This window comes from Mus pahari, chromosome 2 (assembly GCF_900095145.1).
Source record: "Mus pahari chromosome 2, PAHARI_EIJ_v1.1, whole genome shotgun sequence".
NCBI classification, from domain to species: domain Eukaryota; kingdom Metazoa; phylum Chordata; class Mammalia; order Rodentia; family Muridae; genus Mus; species Mus pahari.
The window spans coordinates 72,460,458-72,487,371 of record NC_034591.1 but is presented as its reverse complement, the minus strand read 5'-3'; the positions used below and the strand labels follow the sequence as shown (position 1 = coordinate 72,487,371).

The following is a 26,914-nucleotide window of genomic DNA, read 5'->3' as shown; positions in this document are numbered from 1 at the left end:
CACACACACACACACACACACACACTACCAGCACCAACAAAAAACTCAGTGGAGATTCCATCCCCCCGTCCCCCCGTGAGAATGGTCATGGTAAAAAAATAAAACTGATGCTGGCGATCAAGGGCGGGGTAGCCTTGGTGATGGAACTTTCTATGTTGTTTTGGGGGAGTGTAAGCTGACACATCCATTATGGAAGTCATTATGGAGGTTCCCGAGAAAACTAAAAATAGAAGTGCCACATGGCACAGCTGCACCACACCTGGGTACATAACAGAGGAACGCAAAGCCAGCATTCCACAGAGGCACTTGTACATCCATGTTTATTGAAGCACTGTCCACAACAGTGAAGCTATGGACTCTGCCTAGATGTCTGTCAGAATGTGCAGATAAAGCAAAGGTAGAATAGATACATACAGGGTAGAGAATAGATACATACAGGGTGGAGTTTTATTGAGCCAGAAATGAGAACAGAATTTTGCACTTGCAGGAAGGTGGATTGAATGAAAGATCATGTTATAAGAAACTATACTCAGTAAATAAATATCAGGAGTTTTCTTTTCTATGTACATTATAGGGGTGTGTGTGTGTGTGTGTGTGTGTGTGTAAACAGGGTAAAGAAGTAGGAAGGAAACGGATTGATAGGAGAGTGATGTGGGGGTAAAATGAATAGAACACAGAAATCATGATGAAACCTAGGATTTTAATGACGAATACATACTGAAAACAAAATCATAATAAAAATCAAAGAAAAGCCACCCTCAGGAGAGGTGGACAAAGTGCCCAAGGTTGCTAATGGAGGCAAGAATTGGGTTTCACATTCATCCACCTGCAGTTTCCAGGGGCATTTGGTAACACTGATCACTTAGTCATAGGGGTTAGCATTTTCTCCCTTAGAAGGACTCCGTTGCTTTCTGAAGGAGCTGTAGATAAGAATTTGTAGGTCTGGGATCCATGAGTCACCAAACACCTCATACACTCATGGCTTCCATAGCAACACAGTAGCTATATTGCCTTTAGTCCCTGCCTCAGTAAGAATAACACCATGTTTAGAGGGATGCACAGAATACACATTAAAACACTTTTGCTGTGCCGTGTTTTTGCACTTTTTAAATGTATTTATGTATGTGTGTATCTATAAACGCTTAGATGTCTGTGCCACAAGACACATGGATGTAATAAGAGAGAGCTAAAATGAAGAAATTTCTCTCCTTCCATGCATAGATTCCAGGGGTGTAAGTCAGTCAGTCAAGCTTGTGACAAGACACTTTACCAGCTGAGTCACCCACTGGTCCACCCTCCACCTTTTATCAAAGATGAAGAGACAATTGCTACCCTTATCACTTAACTGCTCCATCATGAACACTTCAGTTTAGAGACGAGGTTATCTATGAACCAAGATGAAGTTGTTTAATCTAGTCGCTATGAAAAACTGGGGACTGGTAGTATTAGAAGTTTGCTGGTTCTTTCCCCAGTCATATCCTTTGTCAAACTGCAGCACCTGGCTTGCCCTAAGTATCCCTGCCTGTTATGCAGTTTTTCATTAGGGCAGCACTAAAACCATGTGGCCTAAAAGACTCAGATGCCGATCAAGCACAAACAACTTGAATATCCTTTGACTCTTTGCAGCTGCCATCATGCTTCTTCATTCTCTCTTAGATTGAAAGGATGCACATGGTTTAAAAACATGGCAATTACAGAGTATAAACAAGTAGGCTGCAGGTTTTGATTGACTTTTTCCATACAATAAGCATCTTTCCATGTTAGTATACAACAACCAGTTCTACTGAGCTAACCAGCCAGCCCTCCACAGAGCAGGGGAAATGCTCCAAGAATGACTTGCCCTTTGTCAGGCTCACAGCTGACAGGCAGGTGTGTGGGGAGCTGGGGTGTTCAGGGTGTTGCCTGGTTCATCTCTGATCTCTGAAAAACCAGCTCCAACTGTCTTTCTTTGCTCCATGCTTAATCTGTACTATGGACAAGGACGTGTAGCTAAAATCTCACGCCTCTCTCTTCTCCTTGTCTCTAGACTTTCTTTGCTTTGATTACCTGCATACCCAGCGGGAAAGTTTGTGTGACTCCCTGCTCTTAGCACTGAAAGTCCTGACCCTGGGAAACTCCTCAGTCTAGGACAGATAGAATTAGATCTCTGTCGACCAGTGTGAGAGCAGCCAGGGTGTGTGGTGCCCAGCACAGCCCTAACTCTTCCGTGTTTCTCTGGATGTGGATAGATGGCATGTACTTATGGCTTCCTGACTACATGCATCTATCTGGGCTTCTCCACTCACTGCTGCTGGATCCTGGGCTCTCTGACCTACTCATTCAGTCCTGAGGTTGCTGATAAAGACCAAGAAGCCATGCACCCCAACCCCAGTAAGTGACAGGTGTGACTGTGCATTGAAAACCTGAGTCTGGTGTCTCTGAGCAATGGCAATAACACTGCATCTGTTGAAGATGGAGCATGCAGCTCACAGGCTCCCGCTATTCTTGATATTTTGTTTCATCTGGTCCCTCAGTGTGTTAGAGGATACCATTCAATGTTGAAGGGATGTGTTTCCCTATTGTGATGGTTCGTGTATGCTTGGCCCAGGGAGTGGCACTATTAGAAGGTGTGGCCTTGTTGGAGTAGGTGTGTCACTGTGGGTGTGGGCTTTAAGACCCTCATCCTAGCTGCCTGGAAGCTAATATTCTGCTAGCAGCCTTCAGATGAAGATGTAGAACTCTCAGTTCCTCCTGCACCATGCCTGCCTGGATGCTGCCATGTTCCCATCTTGATGATAATGGACTGAACCTCTGAACCTGTAAGCCAGCCCCAATTAAATGTTGGCCTTATAAGAGTTACCTTGGTTATGGTGTTCTTTCACAGCAGTAAAACCTTACCTAAGACACCCATTAAGTTCACTAACCTACACCCCAGTTATCTCTGGAAACACCTTCATAGACACATGCAGGATCATGCTTTAGCAAAAATATTTAGACTTCTCTTACGCTAGCCAAGCTGGCAACCAAGATGATCACAAGCATTTATTTGATTTCTCTTTTGCTGCATTTTATTTGTGTGCCTTTTAGAAATTAAAATTGCCCTGGCTTGAAAAGAGGCTATTCATTGCCTGCTCCCCAAAGTGAGCTGTCTACATCACTCCGCACACTCACAGGAATATACATCTTGGATCCTCACTGCCTTGATCTAGAAGGTAGTTGTTCTGGTTTGTGAAGAGTTTGGAGTAATAAGGAAAACAGTCAGGGATAGGCTGTGTCTCAGTTTAGATCAGCAAACATATCCTGTAACACTGAGAAGACAAGCCTCTAAGCTATGACGTCTGTTATTGTTCCTTAAGACTGAAGAAAGAAACAAGTGAACAACAACAAAAGTTTTACATTGGTTTTTAAGATACAGTGATGAGGGCTAGAGAGATGGCTCAGTGGTTAAGAGCATCAGCTGCTCTTCCAGAGGTCCTTGGTTCAATTCCCAGCAACCACATGGTGGCTCACAGCCATCTGTATGCCCTCTTCTGGTGTGTCTGAAGACAGTGTGTGTGTGTGTGTGTGTGTGTGTGTGTAATTTATTAAAGATACAGTGATGATATTTTTAAAACATAGCTCTCAATGACTTCTGAGAGAAGATGCTGGGGTTTTGTTTTGTTTTGTTTTGTTTTAGTTTTGTTCTGTTTTGTTCTTTTGAGAAGATGCTGTTTTGCAGTGTGGCCATGAACAACCCAGATGAAAGGACAACCTGGCAAATTGCTAATTAATCCGCATCTTTTCACTGAACTCTGGAAGGAGACTTACTTTGTACATGATTATCTTTGTTAATCAGCCATAATGAGGCCTTCTGAGAACAGTGAGGAATTTGAGCTCTGTTCACTGGTCCCCACCAAGGGTAATTGTTTCCATACTTTGGAGGCTTTGTGCAGGCCATAAGTACTGGGAGCCTTTGAGGCGGTGTTTTGTATAAACAATAGCAAATATTTTATTGCTCAGTTGAGTCAAATCTTTAAAAATGGCCTTAAATCTATCAAGGACTTTTCCCTTTGGGTTCCCGTGTTGGAGAGGGGGTGGCGAGGGTGACTGAGCAACATGAAAGGCTGAGTGTTCCTGTGGTGGAGGCCCAGGACTCTTTCATCTTAGCCTGAATCCTATCCCACCTCTGTCTGAGGCTTGGGAGTGTGTCAAAGTCCCGGGCTTTTTAATTTCGTTAAAGCCTTTTAGGAAGTCTGTGCCACGCAGAGATGGAAACATGCGGCCGATCACTTGATAGCCAATTTGAAGACAGAACCAAAGGTCTCCACTCAGGCCAAAACAGAGCCTGAGAGCAGATCAAAGGTTGCACAGAATCTAGGAAAACCTCTCCTTTGGGTGAAACGTCTATGCTTTATAGTTATGATGAGGTTAGTACCACAAAAGCGATGTCAGAAGTACAAAGGGTAAGGGAAGAAGTGGCTCAGGGCTTTACTGCGTGAATTAAGGAACCATATTATTTTCCAAACATTTCCTTTCACATGTGTGTGTTTGTATAGAGTGTGAGGTAATTGTAATATGGCGTATGTCTGACTTTCAGCATTCGTATTTCAAATCTAGGATAAGCGTATCCCACCTCACTTAACTTTACAACAGTCCAGAGAACTCCAAAGCCACCGAACACTTAGCTACTCACCAGTTACAGGCTGTTGGCTTTTGTTAAGCTCTTGGTTATAATGAGACTCAACATGCATAGTTGTATGCCTCTTAGTTTTCTTTCTTTCTTTCTGTAGAGTGCAAAATGGGGTTACTGGAAACAGAAAGTATCCATATTTATAAGTCCTTTCTATGTAAGTTTTGAGTTGTGTGGGAGAAAGCAAGCTGTCTCGGCATTCTCTACGGTCTCCATTTATGTGGGAGGGAAAGATTTGTTCTGGAAAGGAAGGACTTCCTTTGCATGGATGGATATGATATAGTAAGGCAAAGGAGCCTGAGAAGTAGCATGGGGCCAATGGATTTGAGAGTTTGCATCTATCTTCCTGTTTCAAGAAGCTGTAATTGCTTCAAACCTGACACAGGAGGACTGAGGAATATGGAATTCAAAGTGTAGTATCGCTTGGTTCCATTACAATGTAACCTCCTTGTTTATGTACACATGAACACACACACACACACACACACACACACACACACACACACAGAGCTTTTAAATTTTGTTTAAATCTTTTAAGAAGGCTGCATCATGAAGGCAGAGATAGCATATGTCCCGACCTACAGGACCCAGTTTTTCAGGGAGGTCTGAGGGGGACCATGCCTGAAAAGGAGGAGGAGATGAAGCAATGATTGTCAAGGTCTGTTTATTGTGAGCAAGGTTACAAAATAAAAGCGGTAAGAAGGAGGAAGTAAAGAGGGAGAAACTTGCAGCCCAGGGGCGGGGGTGGTTCTGCATACCTGCCCAGTGAACACACTATCTACGCCTAGCTCAGGGAACATCCTGTGTGAAAGTTTGCAGTTACTATTGTCTGATCTTGGTGTTCTGTCAGCTGTCCTTTCAGAAGGTCAGAAAGTTTCACAAAAAAAAAAAAAAAAAAAAAGGAGACTTTGGCTTATGGCTCAGTGTCAGTCTCTAATAAGCATACACAGTGAAATTCAATTTGAAAACTCAACCAGAGGTCTGCATTCAGACCTAATTGGAGACTGGACAGATCAACATTGTATGGAATTCAGGAAAACCTCTGCTTATCTTTTGGGACACAGCTGTCTGTTGCCTTTATAAGTTAATTTTGGAAGGCTGTCACTAGCTGAGACAGGACCGGAGTTTCTGTCAGGTTGTTGGTGTGTGTGGTGATCTGGGAGCAAGTGAGCATCAGATCTGCTAGGGCAGCCTCTAGGGACCTATGTCTGCTTCAGTTTCACCCTCCATCCCTGAATCTGTCCCTTGACTTTCCTTCTGAATTCCATGTTTGCTGACGGTTGGAATTCATTTCAGGTTCTCATCTACAATGGCCAACTGGACATCATTGTGGCCGCTGCCCTGACAGAGCGCTCCTTGTTGGCCATGGACTGGAAGGGATCACGAGCATACAGAAGGGCACGCAGAAAGGTCTGGAAGATCTTCAAATCTGATAACGAAGTGGCCGGTTATGTGCGGCGCGTGGGTAAATTCCATCAGGTATGCAAACAGTTGGGGCACACAGGTCGTGGGATTAGGTTGGTAAACCTAAACACAAAGCACAAAGGCCAGTAAGCTATGGCTGTCTGTAAGCAAAGTCATAAAACAGTCAAGGTGTAAGTATGTGTGCTCTATAGCCCTCTCTTCAACAGAGATGATGTGGCACCATTATCAAAGTTAAGGTCACAGATGTCATCACAGACAGAAGTCTAGGCATCTCGGAAGACATAATAAAATGCTAGAAAAGTTCAAAGTGGAGTAGCGTTAATGAGAAAATCCCAGTCTGTTTGGGAATCAAAGGGAACTTGACCAGTTATTTGAAGAAAATTCAGTGAAACCTACTCCCACCATATGTGAACATGCTTTTATAAGCCATATGGAGAAATAATAGTATGAGATCTCTCGCCAGCTGACCCGCAGTCTCTGCAGAGTGACTTCCACTCAGGGCTTAATTATTACTCCTGGAGTTTTTTCTTTGAGATTTGAAAACAGTCTTTTGTGAATTTTGTAATATGCCTCAGTCATTATCTCCCATTCCAGGGTCTGGTGTTAGGGAACTGTACAAGTAAGGCCGTGTGGCCATGAAGGTTTCCTTAAGAAAAGACTTCAAATCATGTATTCAGTTTAACACAATTTTCCTGTTTCTAAGAAAACATTATTATAGGCTTTAGGGTTTTTCTTCCACAAACTACTCAATCACCTTAGAATTTATCAGCTCCTACAACTTTTGTTTAATTCCTCCTAAAGACCTGTAGTGATATCAGTAACTTATTTCTCTCTTGCCTGAGGCAAAACGAAGTTATTACTGATTTCAAGTAACAAATAATGTTACCTTTGTTGATGTTTCCATTGTAGTTTTGTGTCCTATTTTATTATGTATGCCTTTATCATATTATTATCTTTATTGTGAGTCATTTGCCATCGTTTAAAATTCTTTAAGACAGAGGCTTAGACGCTGAAGCTTCAGCGTATACTTTATATGCACATTCAATGTCTGTTATATATATGTTAAGCTTGGTATTAAGTCTACACAGAAATTCATTATAGTTTCATTGATTTAAGGTATTTACAATTCCCGTTGTGTTTTATCCTCTTCGGCCAGTGGGCTGTTTTAAATTGTGTTGTTTAATTTTCAAGCATTTTGACTCTTCCTTTCTTGCACTTACTATAAGCAGAAGGGGATATACTCTATCGTAGCTTTGTGGTTTAAAAACCCACACATCCTTTCTGGTTCCAACCATTTAAAATTTACTTTCTGGCTTTCAAAGTGGTTGTTTTGACAAACGTTTTCTGTATACTTTTAAAACAACCACATTCTTCGGTTGTTAGTTGTAATGCTTCTTATGTCAATCAAGGTCTTTTAAAAACATTTTTTACACTTATTATTTTGAGAATTCAAAATTACTCCCATGCAGCCTCCCCCCATAATTCCAGTGCCCCCTAGTGCCTCCCAAGTTCATGACCTCTTCTTTTTCAAATTATTGTTATACATGCACATAGACACATACGAATATATGAATATAACCTGCTGAGTCGGTCTAGTGTTGCACATATGTACAGGCATTTAAGGCTGATTACGTGAGACTATATAGCCTAATGAAGGACTCATCTCTGAAAGGATTGACTCAGTTTCTTATTAGCCACTAGTTGGCTATAGCTCTTTGGGATTAGGGCCTTGTGAGGTTGCCTCCATCTATGCTGGAATGTCAACTGATACTGTCCTTATGTGAGTCTTCTTTAGGTGGCTGTATTGTTAATTTCATGGGTGTAACTCTGTCTTATATAGAAGACACTATCTGGAAGCAGATGTCCTATCCTCTGGCTCTTAAAATCTTTCCATAACCTCTGCTACAGCGTTCCATGAACTCTAGGTATAGGGGTTGTGCTGTCAGCAGGCACCCCCGCCCAGTCTGTTGTTCTCCACATTTGATCAGTTATCGATTTCTGGAATGTCTCCATCTGCTACAAAAGGAGCTTCTTTGATGAGGGGTCAAAGATACACTCATCTGTGGACAGAAGGTGTTCTGTTTAGAATGTACTTGGTGGTTATACTAGTTTAGAGAACTGGCAGGAAAATGTTCTTCTCTAAGTTCTATGACCTCAACAGCCATGATGCTTGGTTGGCTAGGTTTATCAAGTCAGGCATGAAGCGTCTCCTGTTGAGTGGGCTTTCAGCCTAATTGGATGGCTGCTGGTTGGCCAAAGAAAATCTACTCTCACCCCCTCAGATGTTGCCGGCCCTGATGGTCATTGTAGTTCACAGGCTTTATAGCTGTGTAGAACAGTTCTCCCCACCTCACCCCGTCTCTTTCTCTCTGTGTGTCTCTGGTCTCCTCTATCTCTGTTTCTCTCACTCCTCTGTGGGTGTGGGTGTGTCCCTTCCTTCCATCTCTCCCTCCCTCCCTTATCTTTCCTTGCCCACAGTTAACAAGAGAGATCTCTCAAAATCTGCTGCCATACTTGAAGCTTGTTCCGTGTTTCCTTTTCCTTCGAGCCGCTCGCTGCCTACAGCCACAGACTCCCTGCTCCACATTCCTGGCACTAAATCTTCCTTTGCTATGAACTATCCTGTTTGTTTGTAGCAATGCTTCTCATCTTAAGGCGACTTGACTGATGGCAGAGCAAGTATGCCAGCTTTCTTTTGAAAGTGTGCACATGGGATATTTTTCTTTTTATCAGTTTCCCTTCTTGTCATTTTATAGCGCCATATTTATGACATACTTTTTAATGCAGTATAGTGGGTTTTATTTTTTGTGGATCCTGACAATATTTTGAATTTAGAGTTGCACATTTGCATTTAATATCATCACTGATTTTTAAATCTACTGTCCTGTTGTAGTGTTCCTTTGGCTCCATGTTTCTGTTTCCTTTAGTTTAAAACTCCTTGGAGCTTTATGTCATTTTATTATTTCAATCAATACATTTGTATCGAATATCATTCTTTTGAAATTGTTGTTTTTTTTAACAGTACTAGAACAATATGAATGCTAGGCTTATTTAATGCTAATATAATTTAGAATTTTACTGTTTCTCAGATAAATGTGAGAACCTCAGAAGAGTTACATCTTTGCCTATTTCCCAGGGTTTTTGCTATTAAAAACACAACACTTCTATGTCTCCTTTAAACAGGCACTGCTTACAGCATTTGGTCCAACCTGCACTCACTGAGAATCCACCACACACTTAACCTGTGAGAAAACATCAGCCTTTTGTGCATTTCTTGTCCCTTCAAAAATATTTCTTTAGTATTTATTTTTAAAATGTACATCGACAGCATGCTCTCTATTTTGCTTGTATGTACCTTTCTGCCTCCTTTGCTTGGGAAGGCAGTGTCTAGTGCAATGGGATTGAGTTGTTTTCTGTGAGCTCCTGAAGGCTGTGGCTTCTGTCCTCTCCTGTACCCTTGTGATGACACGTCAGACATTAGCTTTCTTGACCCTGCTTTGAAGGTGATTTTGTTCTGCTTATCGCCTTTCAAGATCACCTGTGTGCTGTTTTCCAGCAATTCTGCTGTTCTGACGTTTAAGGTATAAGGATGACGGTCCCTCTTGCTGTCAGCAGTCAGTGGGTCTTGTCTTGTTTTATTCTGACTTGAAACAAGCTAGAACGCCTGGGAAGAGACGGTGGCAATTGAGAAAATGCCCTCATCAGACATGGCTGTAGGTCTGTAAGGCTTGCTTATTTATGTATTTATGTATAAATGTATTTATGTATGTATGTATGTATGTATGTATGTATATATGTATGTATGTATGTATGTATGTATTTATTTATTTATTTATATTTGGGTAAGGACCCTTGTGAGATGGTCCAGCCCACTGTGGGTGGTGCTACTTCTGGGCATGTGGTCCATAAGAAAGCAAAGCAGGAAGCCAGGGGAAGCAAGCAGGGCTCCTCACGGCTCCTGTATCACTTCCTGCCTCCAGGTTCCTGCCTAGAGTTCCTGTGCTGGCTTCCCTCCGTGAACCACTCTTGGCAGGACACATAATCTGAGTAAACCCTCCTCTCCATGCTGTTTCCACCATGCAGAAACTAGGACGCTGGGTATGCATCCTGCCTGGGTTCCTTTAGCTTTTAGAAACTAATGTTTTGAGTTGGTGTATTTTTTTGTTGTTGATGTTGTCAAATTTATACAATTCTCAGCTTCTACTCCTTCATGGGATGGTCATGCTCTGTTGTCTATCTGTCTGTCTGTCTGTCTGTCTGCTCCCTAAGATTGTGTTTAGGTGTCGGGTGTTCACCCATCTAAGGCCCTGGGTTTGATCTCTAAACTGGAAAGAAAGAAAAATTATTACCAAAAGATCCCCCCCCCCAAATCACCCCAGACACATACATACAGATTCACACACACAGAGAAACCCAAAACAATAATGACAACAACAACAACAACAACAGCAACAACAAAGCAGAAAAGAAGACCATGCCACCACATTCTTCTTTATGCTTCAAGTTTCTTTTCTACTGGTCTTTCTTTTGGTTCGGTATACTTTTTTGAAAAATTTCTATTTTAAACATGTTGGTTAACCCAGTTGTTCATGTTTTGAAGATTTCATGTAGCCTACTTGCCCCTGACCACATTTTGTGCATACACATGTACAAACACACTTATCCAATTACTATAACCCTACCTACCCCTTATGAATGCATTGTGTGTGACTTGTATGCACCTAAGGTCAAATGAATGCATAAAGGTAGGGCCTTTATTCAATGTCCTTCCTGCTCTTAGAAGGGGGAGACACCAGAGAAACATGATCCTGCGAGGTGGGAGAGTATCATCTCCAGAGGCGAAATTAGTCAGTGTCTGGATCATAAACTTCCCAGGTGTCCCTTCTGTCGTCCTGCCAGGAACCTTTGACATGGTTCACAGAGAGCGTTGCTCTTTCTACTTTTATTGTTATTACAGGGGTTGCTTACAAGAATGCATATAGCAAAAGGAAAATTATAAAGGGTGGAATTCATGATCTAAGAAAGTACTTTTCATTCAAAGCCAGCCCATAAGGGGAAGCTAGATATTGATATCTGGGCTACGGGGGCAGTTATGTACTCTGAGCTATGAAGGGAAGATGGTACCTCCCCGATCTACCATGCTCATCTGAGAGATGTAAATCTCAGAAGCACACAGAGATCTCCTTAGCCACCTGTTCCTGGACACGCCCACCCATCAGTCTTGCTAATTGCTACACTACCTGAGACTGTACAAATGTCCTTTTTACATCTTGCACAAATCTACCAACTAAGGCAGCCAGACTGATGCTCAGGGCAGTGTGTGTCACAGAGGTAGAAAGAGGAATTGGCTACTCACCAGTCAGAAAACCATGGCTGCTATCACACTAAGCCATCTGACTCTTTCTGTGAAGGCAAGACACACTGAAAAACAAAATGGTACTGAGTTGCTTTCCAAAAGATGAACAGAAGAAGCAGGAGGTCCACATAGGCTAGCTACAGTGAGGGGGTTGCCTCACAGCAGGGAACCTGCATTCTGCATATATGATTTAAACATGCTGGGAATGGATTTAAACCCCATTCCACCAACTCCTGCTCAGTGCCTTGGAGCTGCTTGGTGGTTGTTGGGGATGAAGGACTGGAGGTAGGAAAGGAAGACATCATGCCAGCTCATGGATGATTCATTCGTTGGTTTTTGTTTGCTTCAGAGCTGGAATCTTTCCTATGCCAGGCAAGTGCTCTGCCTCTGAGCTGTATCCTTGGCTCCTTTTTACTTGTATTTTTAGATAAGTTCTCATTCCACTGCTGACACTGGCCTTAAACTTGTGATCCCCCTGACTCAGTTTCCTGGGCCCCAAAGATTTTTCCCCCCAAGGTTATTTTGACTCATTGAGAAAATTTTTAAATTTTCTATTAAAATTTTTTAGGTTTCTAGCTCCATTGATGAAGGAACATGTTTCTATTTTAAATGTCACTAAGCTAAATGTTTTGAAGAAAACAGTTTAATCACATCCAGTTTTGAATCTTTACTGAAAATGTTTATTGACACTAATTATTCTCCGTGTGAAGACTGTTCAATCTTGAGTTACCTATTTTCATTCTTCAGTAGATTTTTCTGAGTGAGAATTCTGTTAACATTAACTTTTGCATAATTAATAAATCAAATTTACTTGCCATAAGTATTGTATTACACATTTTCAGTATCAGAATCAATCTACATTCATTTAGGACCCGAGGGATGAGTTATTTCAACTAGGTAGCTTCTTACAACTGGAACATAGATCTCACTGTCCAAGTGAGGACACCAAGTACCAGAAGCTAAGTATAAGTCGTCTCCATGTTCGTTGCTTTTCAATTGCTGGATGAAACACCACAGTCAAGGTGACTCATAGAATTAAGATTTAATTTGGACTTATGGTTCCAGTGTGGTGAGAGTTCTTCATGGAAGAGAAGCATGGCAGCAAACAGCTGGTGTGGTGGGGGAGCACATAGCTGAGGGTTCACATCTTCAAATGTGAGTAGAAGGGGGAGAGAGAGAGAGAGAGAGAGAGAGAGAGAGAGAGAGAGAGAGAGAGAGAGAGAGAGAGAGAGGAGAAAGAGAGAGAGAGAGAAGAGAGAAAGGGCACAAGGCTTTTAATCTCAAACCCTATACCTGGTAACACACTTCCTCCAGCAAGACTGCACCACCCAAACCTTCTCAAATAGTGCCACCAACTGAGGATGGAGTGCTCCAGGACTCGAGGGGTGCTCCCATTCAAACCACCACTGCTGCCTCCTCTTCTCGCTTCTTAGTCCCATTTCTTACTGTTGCTGAAAAAGGATTCTAAGAGTCCTGCTTCTGACCCCCTGATTTCTTACTTCATACCTGATGATGGAAAGGTGGAAATCACAGTGTCCTGGGGCAGGAGTCCTTGGAGACGGTAGACTTGACTGTCTTAATTAAAGCATCGACTGAATCCCAGGTGGTGACAGTGCCCTGTAGACATAGGACGCTGGGTTTCAAGAAAACTGTAGAGCTGGGTTGGAGGTGAGGACAACTTCATCCACTGGTAAGAAGAGGTTTAACTAGGAACCTGGGATATGAATTAACTAACAAATGTCAGAACATACTAAGTAAGTGGAGAGAATGTGGATGGGGCTTGGATAAGAGACCTGAGCTGGGCAGAGCACATTGGCTCAAGGTCCAAAGCTGAAGGAGAGCTGGGAAAGAACTAGAGAGAGTAGTGGGGACTGGTGCTGGTCTCAGGGGTATATGCTCTAGTGTTTGTGCAATTGGAAGTTGCTAAGAGATTTTAAAGGCATATTTACAGCTGTAGGAGAACTTTCAAATGACAGTGATCGGATGGGTTTAGGCCAGGGAGACCCTGAAAACACAGTGTCCTGTTAGGAACTTTTCTGAGAAGACAGTAAATAAAAATATTCAGAACAAATATACCTATGTATAATCTATATTATCAGATATAGATTAATACTCAGAATGTGCCCTGGATTTGTTACAGCACTTGTTTAAAAAAGATCTTCATTCCTACCCATCCCTCAACACTGTTGCCTTCTGTAGAGAGGTGTGTCCTGATTCTTGGGTTCTATGTCTCCAGACCTGGTATCTTAGGATCTTACTGCTGTGAACAGACACCATGACCAAGGCAACTCTTATAAAGGACAACATTTAATTGGGGCTGGCTTACAGGTTCAGAGGTTCAGTCTATTATCACCAAGGTGGGAACATGTTAGCCTCCAGGAAGGTATGGTGCAGGAGGAGCTGAAAGTTCTACATTTTCATCTGAAGGCTGCTAGCAGAATACTAGCTTCCAGGCAGCTAGGATGAGGGTCTTAAAGCCCATACTCAAAATGACACACCTACTCCAACAGGGCCACCCCTTCTAATAGTGCCACTCCCTGGGCCGAGCATATACAAACCATTACACCTGGGAATTTTTGTTTGTTTGTTTGTTTGATTTTTGGTTTGTTTTGTCAGTGAAATCACTGGCAAAGAATAAGACCACATGGAAGCTATACTCGGGGTCTCCAAAAGCAGATGTTAAGGACTTTAGGGATTGGCTCCTAGGGACCAATGGTAGAAGCAGGAAAGGAGGGCTAGAAAGATGGAAGATAAAATAAGATGCAGGCAAGATCAGCCAGAGGGGGCAATGGGAGAGGACTTTCATCAGGATGTTTCTCATAGGTTAAAATATTCCAGCCACTCAGCTATCACATGTGGGCAGGTCAAGGTGATCATCATCTTGAGAAAGGCTCAGGGCTGGGACACTGCCAGATGAAGAATTCCACTCACTGCATCCCTTGACAAGAGTCTGACCATACTTAGCTGCCAGATGATACCCATGACTGTTCGCTGCCCTGGAGGATAAGACAGTGGGAGCTGGTGGTTTAGGTAGGACCACATAGGAAACTGTCTCTCTTGTTTTGTGTGATCTACGAACTGTCCAAGCTCAGTACACATTTGTCTTCTCTCTGCCTTAGAGAGATAGTAGGGCAGGCTATTCATAAGACCAAGGTATGTATGTTGTCAAACTATGTATGCACAAAAGTCATAACAATGAACCCTCTTCTGAATGCTAATAAAAATTAACTTAAGAGCAAAGAAAGATGGATTGGGTCTTGGCTTTTAATATTCTCTCCCTCTCCCTTTCCCCCACCCCCGTGTTATTTACTGTGTAATAACAAATGCTTCCAGAATGTGGTGGCATACAGCCACGGTTTATTATTTCTCACAAGCGTGTGGACAGATTGGACTCTGTTGGGTGTTTTGGTTCAGACAGGGTAGGCTGAGGTCACACACACACACACACACACACACACACACACACACATCTGTATCCATCTGGTTCTTGGCTAAAGCTGGGCTAGCCAGCATGGGTCCCTCTCTGGAGATTTGTCTTTGGAGCCTCCTAGGTAGTATGCTAGCCTGGAACTCCTTACAGCATGGCAGCGGGCCTCTCAAATTGAGACCAGAGAGTTTACCGTCCTTCTAAGGTCTCCTCCTTCTAAGGTCTGCGGTCAAAAGTCACAAAATACCTTTTTTCTACTGTGTTGTCTTTGTAAAAAAAAAAAAAATCCTATACAAAGGTCAGATTCTTCTTAGGGCAAAGAATAGCAAAGAATTTGAAAATAGAAACTATGTTGTCTTTGGTTCCTGTTGACCCTACTTCAGCCTCCCTCTTGCAGGAGCCTCAGGTGACTGTGGACAAACTTCCTCTGACCCACAAAGATATTACTAAATCCCAGCCTATTTTACTGACTAGCTTTCTAGCTAGAAGTCAGAGAGCACAGTGCTACTCCTGAAACGCCAGCAAGTGGTCACAATATTAGAAGACTCTACTTGTCACTAGAGTCCACATTACAGCCTCGATTCACAAAAACCTTCAGCCAAAAACTTAAGCTAAATTTCCACCTTCTGTTCTTGCCATTCACTTTTGGTTTACAAGTAGGCCTTGTTCTCAAATCACTGGGAGGCTGTTGGTTTAGATTCGTAGAAAAAAAAAAACAAAAAAAACAAAAAAATGCTCTTATTTATTCAGAGAGTCAGCTTCCTTTCTCAAAAGCTAGCAGTTTTGTTCTGTCCTGCAATTATGGGGGGTTTGGTGCGTAGTGGTCTTAGATAGTAATGCATCTGTGTTCCTCTCTGACAGAGAAGGGCTTGTATTGGGCAGTGTCTGCTTTAAATGCCAACCAGAGTGTTGGTTCTCAACCAAAGCACTGGCCAGTGGCCACTGGACACAGAGGATTCCTTTCTATTCACTGTTGCTCAAATACTATAAGAGGCTGGTAGATTTCTATGCCAAAGGGGAGAAAGTCTATTGTTTCAGTCTCTGTAGTCTTTTAATGAGTAAACTTAATGGTGTTTTCCCAGTTATTCCACAAAGCTTCTCAGCGTAGGACAAGGGTCTTCTATGGCTTACAGTCAAGAGGTTGCTGAACTTGGAAGAAAAAAAACCGTATCTTTATTTTTACTAACCCTTTGCTGAAAGAGTATTTCCTTCCATTATGAATTATGAAATTCGGCATTTCCTTTTACTTTTGAATGTAGGAAACGAATCCCAGTGGCGCTAGCGGCGTCTTTGAGTGCCTCACCAGGAAGAAGAGCTATTTTCATAGCAGATTCACTGTCACAGGTCCTGCTTTTGACATCTGGAAATGACTTTTATGCTCAGCATTAGTTGAAAGTCACAGCCTTACTAAAGTGCATGGGACAGTGGCTGAGACACGCCCTTCGATGGCATGCTCCCAGTCACCTGCTTCCTTTGACTTGGTCCATCCTCTCAATAGTGCCATTCAATCTCAATAATGAGATTTCAGACTCCTCAGTAGATTGAGTTATCTGTTTGTTTAGACCTGAATCCAGATGGTCCATTACTTCTCCAGTGATTTGATCCATCAACCAGGGACAAGGCCATCAGTACTTGAGCCTTTTGAGGGACACTTCCTATCTCAACCGTGCTATGCCTGGGCAGGTCACTGCTCTACTCCCTAGCCGGGTGACATCAGGCAAGCTATTTGACTTGTCCCAGTGGTTACTCACCCATGACACATTAGATTTCTTAAACTGGCTGGCAAGGATAATGGTGTTCATCTCTGGTCTGTTTTCCCTTACATGAGCATTACTATTGTTGAGTATACACTCAATATTTAGTCTTAAAGAGAGAAGGAAAAATTCACAGGAAGATTTGGTATTGTGATTATTGAGATAATATCCACTGATTACTTTGCACGCTGTTGGACACCCAGTGAACACGTGGTATTTGCTTCTCTTTGTGTAGACGTCTCCTACATTAGTCTGCTTTCAGTGGACAGGAAGCTCCCCTCTGTGTTCACGGGGTCAGTCACTGATATTATGTGTTAAAAGTTCAAGCGATTAAATCACTTCAGTAATGCTTATCAGATTGACCTGGAGCTGTGTCCAGCTATTGCTTCTCTGTGGTGGGGGAAAAACCATCTCTATTTGAATTAGAAGTAAGGAGAGCTGAGGTAGAGTTTGCCATTCATTTTTCTATAAAGTGCTCCATTGATAAAAATATCTAGGTTAAGCAAGAAGTTATTTCTTTCCTATTTTCTTTTAGTTGCCTGTTTGGAGATAGGGGCTCACCTTATAGCCTACACTAGTCTCAAACGTACATTCCTCCGGCTCCATCCGTGCTGGGGATTCAGGTGTGCATCACCATGCCCGCATCCAGTATTGAATTATTTCCAAACCCTCGAGTCTCCGGGTTCAACAATGATCTGAAACACACCTGTTGACAATAAGGGCAGAGCACCCAGCCTTTCATTTTTCTTTTCATTTGTACCAAATTTCTAACATATGGGGAGGAAAAAAAAAAAAGAAGAAGGGAAATGTAGCAGGCAGCAGGCAAGCATCAAAATGAGAAAGCAGGCTTCCTGGGCCTGCACTATCCAGGGTGGGGAGCTCCGTATTTATTTTTGTTCCTACTATTTATTTTTTTACACAGCAGCCGGAGTCCCAAGGTTTAGGTTCTGGCAGCTCTGCCTTCCTGGAGCTGCTGTGTGAGGGGACTTCCAGCTTTGGTCTTTGTTTCAGCTCTGCTTTGCTGAGTCCTTCCCGCCAACTGGGTTGAGGCAGGGTCTAACCTCATCTTCTCTCTGATGGGAGACCAGAAAAAGCATCAAGTCTCCCACAGATCCCTGGTTGAGAGCTTGGCAGTATCAGTAGGCAGTTTTTTTTCTTTTTCTAGTTTAAAATTAAAAATTGAAGGCATGCCCGGTAGTCACAGCTGTGGAAAGGTGAGACAAAGCAGAGATGAACTCCATTCTCTTTGCCGGCAGAATAAGAAATCCAGTACTCCTATAACCCTGGCCTTCCCTCCCTACTACCTCTGGAAGGAAATGTCTTGTGTTTGGAGTTTATCATTCTCTTCCTTTGCTTATTTGTGTTAAGAATCTTTTATATACATAATCTTTTTCTACAAGTATGTGTTTTGTCTTTCTGTGCTTAAGCCCACATAAAGGGACCAGTCAGTGTGTGTTTTATGGTAATATAACTTGTGCCAGCCTACATGTTATATTAGGGTCGCCCATGTTGATGTGCTCAGTTCTGCTGTTCTTTTTCAGTGCACGATCCGATTGTGTTATTTACCCATCTATTGCTGGTGGACCCTTAGGCCACTCCCAAGACTTTGTGCCTACAAATGGTCTCACTGTGAACGTTCTTGCTCCCAACGCTTTGTGCCTATGGCATGACTCGATAGCCTATGTCTTCCACATAGGTTGTGTCCTTGAGTCTAAGAGGTCGGTTATTGAACACAGGTTTTCTTCCTTGTTATCTTTGACTTACCTGGGCTTTTTATGTGAGGGAGCCTTCGCATCTCTTCTGTGTCTTAATACTTGCGGTTAGTTTTCTTTTCCTCTCGACCTACTTTTCTGCCTACATTTCTGGCCCCCATCAACTGCACTGACTGTGGAGCAGCCATGTCTCCGGATGCTTTGGTTGTAATAGAGTTTGTTTCTTTCTATATATCCCCTGCCCAAGCTGGATTCAAGAAAAAGTAAAATCCGAAATGGCTTCCTTCAGCGCCCCTCCAACTCTACCCCACCAGCCAGTGGCTCTGCCATAAAAAAAACAAAAAACAAAAAACAAAAAACAAAAAAACCAAAAAACTAGTCAGCAGTAAGAAACAACTAGTCGGCAACAAGAAGCAACTAGTCAGTAACAAGAAGCAACTAGTCAGATCATTGGGCTTCAACAGCAGGAGAGAGAACCTGATTCTTTCTTTCTGAATCCTTCTCATTTCCATCACCTGTCCATCCAGACAAGGAGGAGACAGGATTCAGCCAGTTTGCTCTGCTGGGATCCTGCTTTGCCGAAAGCCTTACCAGAAAATGGAGGAGAGCTGTCATTGCCCATCCCCCCCACACCCGGTTCTCAGCTGGCATCTCTCACATCTGCTTTGTAGTCTCCTGCTCTCCTTGGCCTGGTTCAATTCATTCCCTCATGCTCGTCATAGAAACCACAGAGAACTACTTAAAAAGTGCGGCACCGCATTCATACAAAGCAATAAAAATAGTGCGGCGTTTAGGGGAGCATTGAAACGCCATAAGGGCTTTCCCACACTGAAAATTCCCAAATGGAACTCAGTTGCCTTGTGGCAGTGTTCTAAAGGATGCCGAGCAAGAGCCGGCTAAAGTTGTATTTATAACTGCCATTGTTTAATGCTTTCCTTTCCCAGGAGCTCCTTATGATCTAAACTCATCCGTTGACCCTTGCCTCAGTACTTTTCCAAAATGCAAGTCTGGTCGCGCTTAAAGCTTCCAACTTGACTCCCTTGGCTGAAGTCTAAACTCTACTTGGCTTAAAGAAGACTTGCTCAGACTTCAGACCTGCTCTCCCCACTTCCCAGTTAGGACAAAACAAGACACCATGTCACAAGTGCTGAGCCTAGCCAGCCCCACAGGTTCTCACGCCTGCCTGATAAAGTGCTTGCTGCTTTAGCTACTGAAATATCCCCCTTTGCCCATCAAAACTCAATTCTCATGCTAGTTCCAGGAAGCCCTCCTTGGTTCCTCTCCTTCCCTAGGGCTCTGATTAGGTACATCCCCTACTGCATGTACTACACTGGGCACCACTGAGGGCCAACTTCTGATGGACATGAAGGCTCATGAGGCACAATAGTGTGCCGTGGTTGTTTGCACGCCGCTCATCATAATCCCTGACACTGAGCACACTCAATCCAAACTGCTTCATTTTCATCCTTAGACCTGTCTCTCCTCTCCTTCTCCTTCTCCCTCCCTCATGCCTCCTCTCCTACGCGCGTGTGCATTTTAATACATCTCCCAGTGAAAGTGATGTCTTCTCCACACTTAGACAGGGCAGGGTGTCTTCTAGGCACCAGACTAGACATGCAGAGATAATGAATAGTTTAGAACAATCCGGGGCTGTGTTGTTTCCCTTCTGTGTTCCCGTTCTGGAACAAGGAGTTATAAAGAACTTGAAGGCTTCGTTATCCTGCCCTGCCGCTGAGGACAGCATCCTCTCCTTTCAAAGACTGGATTCTTGACTTTTGTTTGGCTTCCTTGGCTTTAAAAAAATAAAATAAAATCCGCACACAGAGCTCGCTTCCTGAAAACAAAGGAAACAGTAAACAATAGCCACTCCCAAGTCATTAGCCAGCAGCCTCCTCCTTAGGCCCTTGGTTCTCTTTCATTAGGGAGGACTGCTTAGCATAACAAGAATGCTCCTAAATTAAGCTGTCTGAACTGCACTTAGTTAATACTCTGGGAACTCATTTATTGTATGATTTAAAATATACACTGGCTAGCAGATCTATTTATTGATATATTGCAGCTAATCAACAATGCATACTTTTCTCTTATCTGTTGAGTGGGTTTTAATAATCTATTGAAATTTGAAAGAGAACCATTTCATTAAATGGGAAGTGAGTGAATCCTGTGAGATCCACCACTTAGAGAATTGTCTACCCATGGAGAATGGTTTTAACAATTAATGGTATTCTTGGGAACCAGCAAAGAATCGGGTTTGCTTTTTAAACAGTAACTTTTTGTTGTTTGGATTCAAAGTGTAACCAACAGTCCCCAAACCTCTGTGGAGATACTAAACAGTCAGATAATAAATAATGGTGACTGCCATGCTGTTAGTTGGACCAAGGACCTGCCTCTCCTCACAGTTTTGGGCTCTGCATTCAACTGTTTTATTTCAGGAAATGTCATCAGGAATATTCTAACCTTTAGCAAGTTCTCTACCCCAAATCTCTGAGACCCAGGGGCCAGTTGTGGATTCTGGGATCCATGTAGGTAGTGGGTCAACACTACAGTTAAATTCAAATACCCTGGTTTGATGTTACTCTGAACAGCCCGGCTTTGGAGCCTGTTCAGTGCTCTGCTGTAGATGCAACCAGCCAGGATGTGGTGGGTAACCTTGACTCTCCTTCCTGCCAGTTACAGCAGAATCCAGGGGGCAGGTATGGGCAGGCAGGCAAGCAGGTAACAGGTCTTTTCATCTTTCTGCAAATACTTGAAATCTAGCCCATCTGATTTCCAGAGGCAGGGTTTCGGCGAAGTTTGGGGCCTTATAACTTATGTTTCAGTGAACATTTCTTAGTGTGGTGGTAACTTTCCATTGCCGCAACAAAACCACCTTGAGATAACCGAGTTAAAGAAGCTGAGGCCACTCCGATCACACTCTCGGTGGTCCTGGAACACGGTCAACCTAGAGAGACCGGAAGGAAGGCAAAGCTGGGTACTTCATGGTGACCAGGAACCAAAAACAAACAAACAAACAAACAAACAAAAAACCAGGAAGAGGCCAGAGTCCAATATTCCTTTGAAGGCAAGAACTCCAGTGATCTTTCTTTCTACTGAGACCTCTTAAACCAGAGGTTCCCAACCTTCCCACTGCGGCGACCCTTTAATACAGTTCCTCATGTTGTGGTGACCCCCAACCATAAAATTACTTTTGTGGCTACTTCATAACTGCAATTTTGCTACTGTTATGAATCGTAATATAAATACCTTTGGAGATAGAGGTTTGCCAAAGGGGCTGCCAAACCCTACCTACAGGTTGAGACCCACTGTCTTAAAGGCTCTACCATCTCTCTTCCGGTAGTCAGGAGGGCCAGGGACCAACCCCTCAACACATGAGTGTTTGGGGAATACTTTATATCCAAACAATGGCACTTAAGTTTACTTTGAAAAAGAAAACGTATGCTAGAATGGACTGTTTGGGAAGGACAAATATGTAAGAGAGCCATTGTCTGGGGGTTTATCAAAGGTCTTCCTTTGCACCGTTAGTCAGGCTCTGTGGTGTTGCCCTTCACCTCAACTAAGTTTATGCTACTAAGTCTGGAACTGAGCAATGAACTGTCCAATCGGCTCTTCTGACTGAGCAATGAACTGTCCTATCGGCTCTTCTGACTGAGCAATGAACTGTCCAATCGGCTCTTCTGACTGAGCAATGAACTGTCCTATCGGCTCTTCTGATTCTGGAGGAAAGGCCCACCCAGCTCAGCCCTGCCAGAACCACCCCATCTTGCTTTTGGCTGGAAGTAAAGTCTGGGTGGGTTGGCAGGCTCACACAGTGTGTGATAGCCAGTGCACTGTGAGGCCATCACCACTGTTAGAGGGCACCGGCGTCTCAGCTGCTGCCCCCACCCCCACCCCCACCCCAACCCTCACACAAAAGAAACAAATACAGACCCTGAAGGAAGGTACTGGGCGAGGGTAATAATGAGCTGGGTTGTGCTTTCTTCCTTCCAACGGAGAGCAAATACAAGAACTGGAAGGGACGTTTCAATAACTTTTTAATTGCATCAAACACTTGTGTTATAAAGTGAAGCTCTCAAAAAGGGACAAGGCAGAACAGTTTCTGGCCACTCTGCTAAGACAAGTAAGGTCTTGCTTCCTTGCCTGTTTGTCATTTGTCTGTTGCGCAACAAGAGTGGGGTTGGCACTACCTGTGGGGAGTGGGGGAGGGGAGGGAGAGAAGGACCAAGGACCAGGATGGATGTTAGGGCTGGCAGTAAAGGGGTAAGTAAGCTCTGAGGGAGGGAGGGAGGGAGGGAGGGAGGGAGGGAGGGAGGGAGTTAAGTTGAGCATGCTCATGGAGGAACACTCTCCTGCTCCCAAGGGCAAGAGGGAATCCCTGATATAGGAATCAAAATACATTTGAAGATTAATATTTCCACTCCGGATGAGTGAATTGTAATTCTTTTATTCTAAATAAGTATGTTAATATGTTGTAAGCTTATGTTTCTCTGTCAGCAAATGGAGTGGAAGATGTGTGTTGTAGACAGGCTACCAGCTATTCTTTCATGTGCACGCGCTCTGATTTCTTTTCATTTTTTTCCTTTTTTTGGAAATTTTCTTTCTCACATGCTACCTCCATTAGTTTCCCTTTTCTTTATTCCTCCCAGTTCCTGCTCAGCTCCCCTTTCATCCGGCTCCACCTCTTTCTCTCTCTCATTACAAAAGAAACAGGATTCTAAGGACAATAATCAAATCAAATATAAGATAACAAAAGATAAGATAAAACAAAGACCAACGCATAGGAATTGGACAAGACAAGCACTCGGGGAGAGAGAAGGCACAGGAACCAGAGACCTGTTCATTTGCCCACTCAAGAATCCCATAAAGACACTGACCCGGAAGCCATAATGTATACACACAGACCTGTAGAGTAAAAAGAGAGAAAAAAAAATACTAATAAAATAAAGTAAAAATAAAAATAATAAGACAAAATTTAAGAAAAAACACACGAAAAGAAAGGCCTGACATGATATTGTGAGACAGAACTCTCCAAAGGCACCATGGACCCCCTTCCTCCTCAGAGTGACCAGCCATCCCAGATAGCCTGATACTGTTTTTATGTTTAAAACTAAAGTCCTATGTCCTCCAAACCCCTCAGTCCTGAGCCAGTGGGACACCTGATGACCTGAAGTCTTATCTCCATTTTACAAGTAAGAAAGTAAAGGTCAGGAAGTCACAGTAAATACCCCAAGCTGGGCTCAAGCCCAGCTGAGCCAGGCTCTGGGTTGCTCTGCACTGAACGCCCTCCACACTTCACTGTCCCCTTTGGTGTCAGCTGACACAGTGTTCAGGGAGAGAGCAATGCTGATGCTGATGTAAGTCCCCATCAGGACCACAGAGTGAGCGAGGGGCTCGTATGATGATGGGGGAGATGAAAACTGAAGTGAGTGGGAAGCTCTCTCATGGCTGCTGACGTGGCGGGTAAGATTTATCTCATTTAGCTTGAGCTTCCCCAAACTGAGAACAGGTAGCTTTTATACAGTCAGAACAATTATTACCAATCAGTATCTCCCCTGTCCAGTCCCTTATGTTTTTATCCTTGAAGTCCAGCCAAGAATAATCAGATTCACTGATGTCCCTGGCCTTTCTTCTCTGTCTTTGTATGCTATGCTGCTATTAGCCATGCTTTAGTCTGGATGTTGTTGACTAAACTATTAACACGAGCTTTTGTTTCTAATGTATTTTACTTCTAGTATGTCTCATCTACTATAATACTGTCTGTTCTCAGTTTCAGTTTTATTAGAATTTATTTTTATTGTATGTATATATGTGTATATGTATGCATTATATGTATTGCTTGTATTAGAGGCTATGTTTGTCTGCATGTTTATGAACCTTGTATGCGCATGTCACCTATGAAGGTCAGAGGAAGGTGTCAAACTTTATTCAGTTCAGTGGTGAGAGGGTTTCAGTGGAGCCAACAGCTGGACTACTGAGGCTTTCCCGTCTCTGGCTCTTCCTCCTTCTGCAGACACTCATGGATGTAATGGGAAGTTTATTGTTCCCAGGGTCAAGCCTGTACTTTCCTTTCTTTGGATTTTGCTCTTCCTCATACCTCTCAGACCATAAGGTCCTTTTTCTTAGTCCCATAATGGATCCAACCCATACCAAAGCTCCATCTGGCTTCCTCTAACAACACGCAATACTATGATAGCTACATTTGGATCCACTGAGGCATCTAGAAGTCACATTTCACCCCCATTCAATAGTCATTGCTAATCTGCAATGGGAAACCCCGTCACTGGCTCCTGCTGTGTGTTGCTGAAGCAGCCCTGCCTTGATCTGTGCACTAGTTATCTTGAACAGCTCTTGCTTCACTCATCGTTAGAGATGTCTGCTGATGATCCGTGGCTTGTTTCTGATGCTTGTCTTCAGTTACTTTATCTTTTCAATGTGACTTTTTCTGAGTGTATATTTATTTTAGTTTGACCAGTAGTTACCATCAGATAGCTAGAAGCCAAGATTTTATAAATAGGGTGTGTGATGAAGGTAGCAAAAGGACTTAAGCTTAAATCGGAAAGCCTACGGAGCAGGTGTCAGACCACAGAGATGAGGACTAGGCAGCCAAAGGATCAGCTGCTGTTTGCTTTGGGACAATGAGAATAATCCACAATTACCTACTAGTGATAGAGGATGCACTAAATGTGACTGGATCTTACCCCTTAAAGTGATTAAAGATGTAATTTCATGCTAACTGTATTTTCCTGGAACTAAAAATAAGTCCCCAAACATCTAATCTGTTCATCGCAGCACACCCCAGCAGGCCTGCATCCTGTGGCTATTTGCCAGTTCAACTCTCCTCTATTTTATCCCACTCCTTAATGAGTGAGGCTGCATATAGAAGTGCATGCCTGTTGTTTCCTGTACATACAGAAACAGATTCCTCTACTGGCAGTGCATTCCTGCACCCTTGCACCCCTGCATCCCTGCACCACTGCATCCCTGTACCCCTGCACCCCTGCACCCCTGCACCCCTGCACCCTTGCATCTCTGTACCCCTGCACCTCTGCACCCCTGCATCCCTGTATCCCTACATTCCTATACCCCTGCACTTGTGCATCCCTGAATTCCTGCATCCCTGTACCCATGCCTGCCCACCACTGTCAGTGCAGGAATCTTTTCCCCCAGCGACTCCTGAGAAGTCTGCCCTGACAGGTCTGCTTCACAAGCCCGTGGTGACTTACTCTGTGTTCTGGACGCTGAAAAAAGCCTCAACCGAGAAGCCTCTTCTGCTAGGTCCACATCTGTAGGTCCAGGGAGAATCGAAATCGTTTACTAAAAACTACCTTAGAGTGATGGTTTAAGTGCTTGCATAACCCTTTTAAAATTCATGGCACACTATGACCCCCGCAGAACATCTGGAACACATGAGCTTAGAGGCTCCCAAAATACATCATTTCTGAGGATGAGGCTATTTCCATCTGTGGAGTCTTGAGATTAATCTTGTCACATTTACATATGTGATCACAAGCCTACCACATTTGGTCGCTTACCTCTGAGAGCTGCTGAGTGACTGGCATCCTTGATTTGTGAGTGGTGAGACTTAGCTGGCTAATTAAAAGACAGAGTAGGCTCTGGTCAGGTGCCACCTGACCTAGATGGGAAAACCTTATCCTAGATAGGGATACTCAAGGTCCATCCAGGTAAAGCTTAAGAGTACAGCACTCACTCTCAGCTAGAGCTCGGGAGCAGAAAGTCACTCTGAAGTGGGAAAGAGAAGTCATTTGGAAAATGATGCAAATTGGTATAAAAGCTAAGAACTGGAGCTGAAAAACGTTCTGGACTCTAAGGAAACTTATCCCTAGAAGAGCATATAGCTCCAAGGCTTGGGGAAGGAAATGTTCTGTATTTATTTCTGTTTTCTGTCTGAGGACAGAACTCAAGGACTGGAGTCCCGCTAGGTAAGGGCTCTACCGCTGAGCTACATAGCAACACTATTCTGAATTTCACATATATTTAAAATAGTATTTAATCTGAGTTTATACTTTCCATTTATTTCCCTGTGTTCTTTTGTCTTTGATCTCCAAGGTAATCGTTCGAGGTGGAGGACACATTTTGCCCTATGACCAGCCAATGAGATCTTTTGATATGATCAATCGCTTCATCTATGACAGAGGATGGGAACCTTATAATTCATAAGCTACTTTCCTGAAACAGGAGTCTTAATCACAAAAGAATATTGTTTAAAAAAACTAAAGATGTCATGTAAATTAAAAATATCATTTTTATATTTTCAAGGTACTTTTTAATCAATAAAAGTTTCCCTGAAACATGTGACCTTTTGAATGACAGTTAGGGATCATGAGCACACTTAAGTGAAAATCATGTGTGTTGATTTATGGGATGAAAAAAAAATGGGTTCTGAGGCACTAATGGAATATCTAATCCCTTCTAGGGCAGAAAGTGCAATAAATTGATAGACTCATAACATCATCTGGTTCTGTAAATACTAAGAGGGTTTATCTCATGACACATCTGTCCTAGGGACTTTATTATTGTTCTTGGCAGCCAGAAACAACTAAGGAAAGGTAAGCTAACCTTGGCTGGAGGTTTCAA

At 43.1% G+C, this 26,914-nt stretch overlaps 1 protein-coding gene across 3 annotated transcripts in view; it reads left to right on the top strand.

Annotated features, from left to right (window-relative positions):
- Cpvl (carboxypeptidase vitellogenic like) overlaps positions 1-26,629 on the top strand; it is a 104,135-nt gene extending 77,506 nt beyond the window's left edge. For all 3 annotated transcript variants that reach the window (XM_021191436.1, XM_021191435.1, XM_021191434.1), the window contains 2 exons: positions 5,945-6,127; positions 26,387-26,629. In XM_021191436.1, coding sequence (XP_021047095.1) covers positions 5,945-6,127; positions 26,387-26,497 — 294 coding nt within the window. In that variant the 3' untranslated portion in view covers positions 26,498-26,629. The remainder of the gene's footprint in view (positions 1-5,944; positions 6,128-26,386) is intronic.
- The last annotated feature ends 285 nt before the right edge of the window (positions 26,630-26,914 follow it).